We start from the raw sequence: 11,523 nt of genomic DNA, 5'->3' as shown, positions 1-11,523 counted from the left end.
GAGCCAATCAGCGTCCTCCAGTCTATTCTGGTCCCCCATTGGTCAGTTCCTCTCACGCTCCCCCTCACTTATCTAACGCCATCAGTCTCAGTCAGAAGTCGGTCAGTGTGCATAATCTGAATCAAGCATGGGTTCGAAAGCGGTCTGCGTGCTGAAAGGTACCGGAGAAGTGACCGGCACTGTCTATTTTGTCCAAGAGGTAATGGTAGAATATTGTGTTTAATGTGTGCAACGTAAGATTGTTTTCCGTGACGTACTCGAAGACACGCGGGCGCTAGAAGCTAGCCTCCTGCGAGCTCATGGAGACCACAATACACTATATTAGTAATGCGTGTACTTCAAAATGAGAATTAAAAATTCACTTCGTATGAGCAATTTGCATTCGGTTAACGTTAACTGTTGAGTTACGTAAAATCACTGTGGTAATGCAAGATCATTGTGTTTATTGCTAAATCGGCTAATGAATCACAACGGCCTGTTGTGACACGTATTTTGAGTAAACAGATTTAGTTTATATGCAAGTTACAGCGTCAGTGAGTAAAGACACGAAATAGGGATATTACGTGTAAAAGTGGCTTCGTAATGACCTTTGAGACGGTGGCAGTTCGGCGTCTAGTCAACGTTCGCATGTCCATTATTCGTCTGCACGAGAGCGAAATTGCGATGAAATTGTCATGCATGTTTACACCTAAACTTGAAATGCGCAGCACTTTAAATAAAGTGCTAGAGCCGACGACGTGTGAAAGACGTCATTAACATAATATCTTTCTAGAATAAGAAGTTTGCTGAGTCATGCAGATATCTGTTTGCTGTTCAAATGTTGCCAGATAGGACACGGAACACGGATGACAACCAAAAACACTTGATCATCTCTGCGGTCGGCACTAGTGTGATGTTAAACGTTTCATTAAGGCTTCGGTGTTAAATAAAAGTTATACTGTCTTGTTGTAATCGCATCTATTTGTACTCGTTTTTATGTATTTCACATCTGTCGTGTTGAGATCTCCGTAGTTTTGTTTATTCATAAATAGGATACTTAAACAGGTGAGTCATTTGTGTTTAGGGTGATACTGTCAAGGTCACAGGTGAAATCAAGGGCCTTGCACCTGGAGAGCATGGTTTCCATGTCCATGCCTTTGGAGACAACACAAATGGTAAGCACACTTATGCTCTGCTATTCTGCTAATCCTCTTAGACTCAAATAATTTACCTTAAAGGGTTTTTGATCAAATCTACATTTTGATTGTGGGTGCCCAACCAGGGGCCGGTGGTCTCAAAAACACGGTCTTTGTTGTTAACCAGATGATGTCATTATGATTCTAATTGATTCCAGACTAGGAGACTAATACAATTTAATTTGTGTTGTGTGCACTGTGCAGGTTGCATTAGTGCAGGACCACACTTCAACCCTCATGATAAGAAACATGGGGCGCCCACTGATGAAAACAGGTGAGTTTTTTTCTTTTCTTTCAAATGTACTTTTAATATTTGTTTGATTACAGAAAACTCTCTGACCTCCCACAAAGTTGTGAAATTTGCGTGAACCTGCCATAATCATATCTAAAGAGGAGTTATAGCCCTGTAACACACACTTCTCAAATTTCTTAGGGGTCACATAACTTGTGTTTTTGCAAATCTTGTGAAACTTTGTAGTTAATTTGTAGCAGCACCATAGTCAAGTTAAGTTTTTGTACTTTTTTCTTCAGCAAACAATACACTGCCTGCATTGTCTTAAGTGCAAATAAAAGCCATGTTCTTGTAGATGGTTGATTACATGAACTGTTATCTGTGTGCCTCAGACACGTCGGGGACCTTGGTAATGTGACAGCCGGTGGCAATGGTGTTGCAAAAATCAACATTGTGGACAAATTTCTGACACTGTCAGGGCAACACTCCATCATCGGGAGGACAATGGTGGTAAGAAAACGACTCCAAAAACTTTAACAGCTCAATCTTCTATGCATGTGGGATTCTAGTTGCATATTTCTTCAAATCAAAACTAACTGTAGTTACACAATAGCTTGTCCCTATTCTAAATGCACGGTATATTGTACATTTGTTTGGTCATTTGTTCCAAATCTAAAATGAAGAAAACTAAATTGAAAGAACAAATTAAAATTATAATAACCCTGTTCTGTTAACCGACTTGTTGTGTATATTCTGCTCTAGATCCATGAGAAGGAGGATGACTTGGGGAAGGGTAGCGATGAGGAAAGTCATAAAACGGGCAATGCTGGAAGTCGTCTGGCCTGTGGGGTTATAGGCATCACCCAGTAAAGCTCATCTCTTGAGGCCAGATCCTGTCTAGAAATATTGGTGACCAATGCAGATGTCTCCTTGAAGCACTTAGTCCATTAAAAGTCAATTTCTATTTTTGCAAGTTAATGTGTAAAGAATAGTTTAGCCATACTCTACTCTTTTTCTGAGAACTCCTCTCTATGTTTGCTAAGTGTTGGCCATCAGGCTTATATCCGCAGAATGATGTTCATTTCCAATGGTGTTTGCTTGACTCAATAAACAGTCAGTTTGTTTACTCGTTGTGTTCTCGTATGAACTACATTCCAATCATTTTGCAAAATAGTGAAGGCTTTGACTTTTTGATAAGAACAACATTTGTGTAGTAAAGAGTATAATGTTACAATGGCATTGCATGAACGTTTCTGACAAAATACCATGCTAAGTGATGTAGCTACAATAAAACGGTTGTAGCAAGTTATCGTTAAATGTTTTAGTAGGAACAATAACTGCTCTAACTAGTTTTGGAAACCCTGGTTACCATGCCAAAGTTTTTGTATAAGAACTTGTTTGACAGGTCTGCATTTGAGAGAGAGCCCGTTACTCTATTGCGCCACTAGATGGAGCCGTGCACTCATCCAAATACATCTAGGCAAGTTTTACATACCTTATAATGTTTTTATTATGTAAAGTTTTGCGAACGTCTAGACTTAAGTGCTGTATCACCATTGCTAACCATATTGAACCCTTTGCGAATGCTAATTTTACTCTAACGTGTGTTCTGAGTTTTGCCAGTGTGAATCTATTAAATGTTTTGTCGTGCACGGTGAATCGTGAAATATATTAGTATAAGCCCTCAGAGGTTCTTAAGATTAAATTCATTGTTAATTTTAAAGTAGGTGGTGACGCCCTTGACATGAAACTCTCATATGTGATAGTGCTATTAAACAGCTGCTCTCGGTGCAGGCCAGGTTTCGCAGATGGCCAGCGGATTGCTGCTGAAATTACATGCTTAAAAACATCTTTCAATGGACCGTTCTTCTTTGTGAAGAAACTTGGCACTTTAAGTTTCCTCTCCAGAGGAAACCCGGATCCCCGGAGACAAACCTAAAAACCTGCAACCCACAGATGAGTCACTTGTATGCCAATATGACGGGTAATTTACCATCGAAGGAATTGTAAACGACTCAAACCATTTTTAATAACAAACTTGTCTTTTTAAGCAACATTGAAGGAGTTCTGGGCTCTAGCTGATGCCTTTTCTTTATTTAACAACATTTTTAATATTATGTTTTATAATTTTGTAATGAAAGACTATAAAAGAATATATTTTGTCTACAGAAATATAGTTTCAGACATTTAAAATGAAAATGATTCCAATATTTATTGATACACATGTCCTTGAAAAACTGTTTGACTATTTGTTGAGCTTTTGTGCCCCATCAACTTAGGACCCTATTGACATTTTTCAAAATATCATATTTTGTGTTCTTCAGAAGAAAGAATGTCATACATGTTTTGAATGACATGAGGTTGAATAAATGACAAAGGTGTGTATGGCAAGAGAAACATTTCGCTAAAGTGGCCTAAAATACAAATATCTTGCTCTACTCTACCTTATGCATTTGCTGTTTATAGTGGTGCTTACACAATTCATTCAAATGACTCCAGTAACTGTACCAACACTCACTCTTCTCAACTAGAAATAAACTTATGGAAATTGGTGTAATGAAGTATTAATTGTATATTTTAATACTTTAATAATTTCTTCTGCCTTCCCTTATTGCAATTGGAGCAGTGTAAAAGCCCTTAAAATGTTTTGAGGAAGTACCACTATGGTCTTCATGAGCACAATGTCAGAAGCAGACAGAGTCAATGAAGCATGATGAGTCAAAACGCTGGTATAAATAGCATCAGCAAGGCAGGCCATGAATAATGAAGAAGATGCCTGTCCCAAAGGAGCAAGAAGGTACAAGTCATGGGCCCTACACAGTATCAACAGAGGCTAACAAGTTCTTGTGTCATATACAAAGGATTTGTTCTCTGATGAAAACCTAAAACCCTTTGTCCATCTGGGTGGTCAGATGGCGTGTGCTTTGGACATTTGGGAGGGTTGACATTATGTGTAGAGGAAAGAAAAGGTTGCTGTGACTTGCAGTTTTGTTTGGACATAATTATAGTTCATTTGTTTATTTAAAAGCTTGCTCTAAGCTCCAAAAGCAAAAGTTTCTAGCAGCCACTGTTTGCATACCCAAGTGCCCAAAGATGCACAAGAATATTTCGAAAATCTGAACTTTTCCTCTTGGTTATTTTGATGTTAAGATGTTTATGTTTGGTCTTGGTTTAAATTCAGCCACTGCCTTCTTTTTTTAAAACCGATTACGTCTACCTGAGGGGTTGCTAGGCCCTTTGTCTCCTAGCAACGTGGTCCGATGGCCTGGAGCTCGGTGGGAGGCAAGTGCGGATCCGAGGGGATGTTTTGCTTCGATGTTGAAGTTACGTAAGGGCCCCCTACGCTTCAAAAAGCCTACATAAGTTACATATATTGCTGATCCCTTGTTTACTTTATATTTAGATCTTTGCCCATCTCTTTGTAACGTTTCATTTGTACAGGCTTCAAGTGATAGTTCACCCCAAAAATTTAAATTTTATCTTTATTTACTCACCCTTTCCTTTAAATAGGATGGTCTCTATTCCTTTATTCCAGATTTTCATGCAAGACAGCATTTGTCTTGTCCATTTTTCTGTGTTTAATTCATTTCATTCCCCTCTTGGTTCTTTTTCAGTCTGGGGATATTTTTGAACCTCTAGGCTAGAGGTCAGATGCCATGCATGTTCCCCATACTACAAGCCAGGGGTCAGTAAATGCTCACTTAGAAATAACTCTAGAATCCCCAGACCAGACCTTTGCTCCCCCGGTATGTGTGTCATTTAAGCAGAATCTCAGAATAATTGACGTCTGTGATGTAGGAACGCTGTGTGGTCTGCTTTCTCTGGTTCTGCTGTCACTTTTTACTGCATGAGAAAGGTTCTTCTCTGCTCAGCTATCAGGTTATGGCAGAAGTTAAGCTAAGGATACATCAACCAGGCTTCACCTCTGGGCTTTTGGTCTTCCATGTACAATAACTCTTCCTGAAAGTAAAAGAGTTGGCTCTGATCTTATTCATTTCGTGCTTCACATGATCCCTTCTCTTTTGCCTCAATAAGCATCTTGACCTGAAAGCCTATTCAAATGAACATGCGTGACCCAGATTTATGTGTGTGCTTGACAAATTTGCTCCACAGGTTTGGTGGAATTACTACCATCTGTTTTAGATTGTTTTCTGAGCATGTTGGAAGACAAAAATATAGTTTGTGATGTTCCTTGTCAGATATTTTCTACACTATACTATAGGTACATGGTTTGTGATCCTATTCTGTTTTATTTTACATATCAAATGCTTGTTTATAGCTACTTATCGAAGTCTTGCTTCAGAAGGGTCTCACAATGGTAACTAAAAAGCTTGACCTTCGGCCCCACACCGATGGGCCGAATAGCCAGACAGGAACTGATCCGGGTGTAAACTGACCTAAACCAACCAATCAATCAATCAATACAATAGCCAAGCCCATCAATACAGCATATTCATATAAATATTATAGTCTTCCACACTATCCCAAATGAGTCGAAATGTCTTTGACATTATGGGACATTCCCACCAGTGCAGGAAGTAGAATATAACAGGAGGTAATATATAGAAAAAACTGATTACACAAGTTAAAAATAAGCACTTTGCTCAGCTTACACCAGCATCCTATTTTGAGTCTGTTTTACATTTATTTGTATACAGTGGAGTTGGAGGATTAGGAACCTGATGCAGAAGAGCTCATTTTAATAGCAGTTATTTAAATGTGTAATTCTGAAGGCAAATGACCGTTGCAGGTGTGGCCACAGAAGGGGGAAGAACCAGGAGGAAACAAACAGGTTTATAGCTGAAGTTGTGCAAAGGTGAGTTGTGCTGACTTTAATTCATACTCTTGTGTTTGAATAACACTGCGTATCATTTTTTGACATGTAGTTTTTAGCGTAATCCTTCAATATGCAGTGCTGTTGAAAGTGTTTGTAGAATTTGTATTTACAGGTTTTATTATGCTTATTTACGTATATGATGCCACTATGTTTATTTTAGTTCTGTGTCCTGCATTAATCTCAGGGAGAATATATAAGAAATTATATTTTGCATAAAGATAGCCTATTTTTGTATAATTAAAATGTTTCTTTCTAAATTCAGATTTACATCGGTTTATTGAACTTTATATACATTAAATACATAATTTATGCATGTTAAAATAACAAAACGTTGGCTAAAATGACAAATGATCTGTCTGTCTTTCTGTCTATCTTTTTAATATTTGTATAATCCATGGGCAGTAAAACAAGTACTTTCATCTGTGCATATATTTCAGTTGTATTAGTTTATCAATTATATTCTCATTAAGGTAATTAGAATAAGAATGTTGCTCTGAGTAATGAGAGTTTGGAGAATTAAATTGCATAAAAAATAACACACCGGCTGTGGTAGTAAAAAAAGTATTTTGTTATGCAAAATTTAACATTTTATATCTTTCTATTTTCGTGGTGAAGTATGACCCAGACATGCTCAATTGCTTTAGGTTAAGTGTTTTTATTGTCAGGATACCAGAGGCAGGTTTAGTCACCCCACACCCACCCATCATTCCTAACCTCTGTCTCTAGGTTAAGGTTATTTCAGAGCCTGGTAAAAACACTCGTCTCTCTTTTTCCGAGCTCATTAGACAAGCCAGACAATTAGAGACATTAATTGGAACAGGGGACGTGAGGAGGAGGAAATGTACACCTGGAGGCGAAAGGAAGAGTGGGCGGGACTTAAGAGTCCAGGGTGATTGGACAAAGCCATTGGCGTATGCGTGTGCTTATCGATGTCTGCATCTCTCATGACTCTCAGCATCCTCATGTAGCGTGCATATAAAACTCTGTTTAACTGCATATAAGAGCACATAGACATTTTGGAGTTATGTCCTCAACTGACCTTGCAGTCTGTCTGTGTGTGAGGCATGGTGCGGGATATGTTCTTTGTGTCTGTGAGGTGTGATGTGCTCCTTTTCTTCAGACCAATTTTGAATTAGTCTTCAGGACACTCAGGTCAGGTCTCTAGAGGGAGATGTTATTCTACAGCATCTGTGCCTACTGTATCAGCAGCCAGAAGATTTTTATAAGCGGTCGCCGTCTTGTAAAAGTGATCTCAACTGACCTTTCAAACATCATGTCTGTCTAAGTAGAGGAATGTGTGCTGTGTGTCAGGTTTTGTCAAATGTCCCCACTAGGATTATAAAACCTGAATAGGGGCGTTAGTGCAGTTGTGACATTTAAGGGCTGTTGGCTCACAAAGACCTGTTTGAATCCAGCCATGTCACCCTCTTTTCTTGTTAACCTACCTTTTCATCTCCTCTGTCCTATAAATAAAGGCTAAAATGCCCATAAATAAATAAAGGAGTTAATGAAAAATGTATAAGTAAAAACAGTTTAATGCGAACGTTAGGTTTAGGGGCTACGGTAGCTCAATAAGAGTCAATGGAAGTCCATACGATGATGTAAAAACTGACGTTTTGTTAATAGTTTCAGGTCTGAGAATAATGCTGTGGTTGGTAAGTCTTTCAAAAACTGTTATTCTGGATTTATTTGTTGAAGGATATAGTCCAACATCAGCACCTTTAGGTATCTTCAGGACAAACAAATCAGTAAGAGAGTATAAATGTGCTTGCTCAGCCTGTGTGTGTGTGTGTGTGTGTGTGTGGGCATGCGCGCACTGTGGGTGGTAAAAGTGCAGCCTGTCCGTTTAAGGAAGGGATTATTCCTGTTTTTCTTCCCTTTGGGACAGAACATCATTCTGTCAGGGGTGGAATTTTTACCTTCTGATTTTTTAATCCCCCCATTGCTCTCCCTTATCCCTACTTTCTCTTTTCTGCTATTGTCATCAAAATGATGCTGGAGCATCTCTAGAGCAAACACTAAGAAGTTTTGATGGGTTTCAGCTGTGTTTGGGTGCCTGTGATTTTGTTTATCTGCACGAGTGTGGCTGTCTGTTATTGTAGACAATGTTCACTGACATACAGTACATATGTACAGTATATGGGTCTACATGAAAGTATGTGCGTCAAATGTCACACACATTTCATATCCAGTTTGTTGCGATGTACAAAGACAAGCAGACTAAATCTATTAGTGGAATTGTGGCCAGAACATGTCAGTTCTAGATGACCTGGAAATAAGAGATTGAAATTATGGAGTGAAAGAGAGAGGGAGAGCAGGAAGTGAGAGAAATGCCAGAGGCAGACATTCCCAACACCGGCGCATCGCTTTTGATTTGCATGCTCTATATCTCTAAGCAGTTGTATTTGTGTTTCGTGTTGTATGGGCATGAAACTGGAGCAGAGCTATTGTGTTGTGAGCTAGTAACTATGATGAAATGGATTGAGATTTTATCTGTCTGTCTAACTGGCACAATATTATTCTCTCTAAGTCATTTGTTTCACCAAGATAAAGGGATATTTTGCCCAACCAAATAACATTGAACCCCATTGGCTTGCAATGAAGACATCTTCTTTGTGTAATAAAGAGTAATATACAGGTTTTGAACAACCTTAGGGGGAATAAACGATGACAGAATTTTTATTTTGGGGTGAACAATCCCTTTAAAGCAAATTGGTCAAATCTGCATCAAGATGCTTGCTGGAATGTCAGCTTGAACTCATTCAGACAATAATGTTGAATTTTTAGGATATGACACATAGTGGTATGGTGTTCATTATCATACACATACATCCTATGTTGTGTATATATAACTTTCCAAATAAAAGAAAGAGGTCAACCACAAAGAAGTAAACATGAGAACAAAGAATAACAACTCTTTGTTTGTAGGTTAAAAGTTTACCCTGCATGCAAATGTGCTTGTGTGTGCTTTTTTTGTCTTATCACTTTACAGGCGAAATTGCTAAACAGTCTTAACCCAATCTCTTCCTCAAAAAGAAAGAAGTTCACAAAGAGGCTAAATATATTTTTGAATAAAGGTTGGTTGCCAAATAACAGTGGTACCCATTCACTTTCAATGGTTTTGTGTCCTTACAATAGAAGTCAATTGTACCGCCACTGTTTGGTTACCTTCATTCTTCAAAATATCTTCTGTGTTCTGCAAAAGAAAGCCATACAGGTTTAGAATGACATAGGATCATTCTAGTAAATAATGTCAGTGTTCTGGCCAATAGAGTGTCGTCTTTGTGTGTGTGTGTGTGTGCGTGCGTGCGTGCGTGCGTGCGTGCGTGCGTGCGTGTGTGCGCAGTCTAGATCACATTCATAACCCCAGGTGCTATCTGGAATTGGGGATTACCCAGGTTCAAATTGACTGATTATCCAGATAAAACACATCCAGTGCACACACATTTATTTACTACCTGCTTTACCAGTTACTTGCTGTGATATAGAGTATCATCTGTCTGATGTCTGCTGTAATAGTCAATAGAAGATTCAGTCTGTGTTAAATTACTTCTATGATCCTCTCTGAGAATGCTCCACGAACAGAATGAACCAGTATTTATATTGTACTTCCAGTTCCTATTATTACTTTAAAGTCTATGCTCAAGCTCTTATCTATTTTATTGCATTTCTACAAAATGAGTTTTTCTTTTTTGTTAGAAACCTTTCTGCGACCATCATCACCAGATTCTGTGGCTTGACTTGTGCTTTTATGATTATGAGCCCTATTCGGAAGATTTTAAAAAAGACGGAGTTGATTCAGATTTAGTGATTCGCAGACTGAATTTCCATATTCACACAGTTACATTTATTTGGGCTATAACTGAGATTAGCGCCATTGACTAGACGGTTTTATGTTGTTCTTCATGCATGAATTTTGTGGTGAAAACCAAGGCTTTATTAGGAGGATACTTGGTTACCAATTTTGTTATGAAATTGAAGCAGATTCAAAATATTTAAGATATTTCAAGGTTCATTAAATACATGCTTCTGTGAGCGTTAAATAAACAGTTCTGTCTTTATTTACTCACCCTCAAGTTGTTCCAAATCTGTGTATATGTCTTTGTTCTGACATCAAGCTTGCTTGTAACCAAACATTTCTTGGGCACCATTGACTACCATAGTAAATTGTTTTAAATTTTCTTTGTTCTATTGAACACAAAAGAATATACAGTATTTTTAAAATGTAGGAAAGCGAACAGTTATGGGGCACTTTTGACTACCATTGTAATTTTTCTTACTATATGGTGGCCAATGACTGGTTGGTTGGAAGCATTCTTCCAAATATCTTTCTATATGTTCATCAAAACAAACAAACAAACAAACAAACAACTCTAGGGTAAGTAAATGATGACATATGTTTTTTTGGGGGGGTGAGCTGTCCCTTTAAGTTTGCCAACTCTTGTGCATCAAATTGAACAGAATGCATACATGATTGTGTGCATGGCATACAGTACAGCCTTTTACACATGTCAATGTCAGATAAACAAATGTCAAGCTGAAGACTTCAATCCTATAAGCCAGCCCCTCTCCTTGGCCCTCGTATTTCTCGCGTAAAGATTTGCATATTTCAATTTTCGAAAATAATGTGATCCATAATGCTGTTTGGTCAGGTCCCAAAAACCCATATCGACCTGTGTGTTCACCAAATTAATTTTCCTCAACCCCCGGCGTGCAGACCTCTCTTTTTCTGCATCACTTAAACGCTCAACTCGATTTTCTTTCTGGTCTTGTGTCCCTGGGGCTTTGATGTAAATTGGAGACAATCTGAGCACTTGGACACTCCGCATGGGCACCCGGCCTAATGAATGTGGCCTGGGTCAACCCTGCACCTCTTTCTCTCTGTCACTGCCTCTCTTTGTCTCTTTTTCTGTCTGGCCTGTCCTTTTTTCTCATAGCCTCAAACCCTTTCTTGTCTTCTTACCCTGAATTTCATTTCTCCTCTCCCATAAATTTTCCAAGTTATTTTGTCCAAATAACTACTTACATACACATACACATTCCACAAAACACATTCCCTTTGTTCATTTACATACATTTATCTAATTCATAATACACATCCCTGAGGAGGGAGACCCATAAAACTGGTGGTTTCCTGCCCTCGGTAGACTTGGCCCACATTTCCAGCTTACTGTCAGATGTAATAATGTAGTATGTTTCTACATTAACAAGTTGCGGTTAGAAGGTGCCCATCAGCCTTAACAGGGCTTAACTGGGGCTTGTATAACTCACAGAAAACC

General features: G+C 38.5%; 1 protein-coding gene across 1 annotated transcript; it reads left to right on the top strand.

Annotated features, from left to right (window-relative positions):
• Positions 1–2,533, top strand: sod1 (superoxide dismutase 1, soluble). Its single transcript, XM_079449157.1, has 5 exons — positions 1–199; positions 1,064–1,154; positions 1,380–1,449; positions 1,800–1,917; positions 2,170–2,533. Exons 1-5 carry the CDS (start codon positions 128–130, stop codon positions 2,275–2,277), a joined length of 459 nt encoding a protein of 152 aa, XP_079305283.1. The 5' UTR covers positions 1–127; the 3' UTR covers positions 2,278–2,533.
• The last annotated feature ends 8,990 nt before the right edge of the window (positions 2,534–11,523 follow it).

This window comes from Barbatula barbatula (genome assembly GCF_947034865.1).
Source record: "Barbatula barbatula genome assembly, chromosome: 24".
Classification (NCBI taxonomy): Eukaryota; Metazoa; Chordata; class Actinopteri; order Cypriniformes; family Nemacheilidae; genus Barbatula; species Barbatula barbatula.
This window is presented reverse-complemented; position numbering and strand designations above follow the sequence as displayed.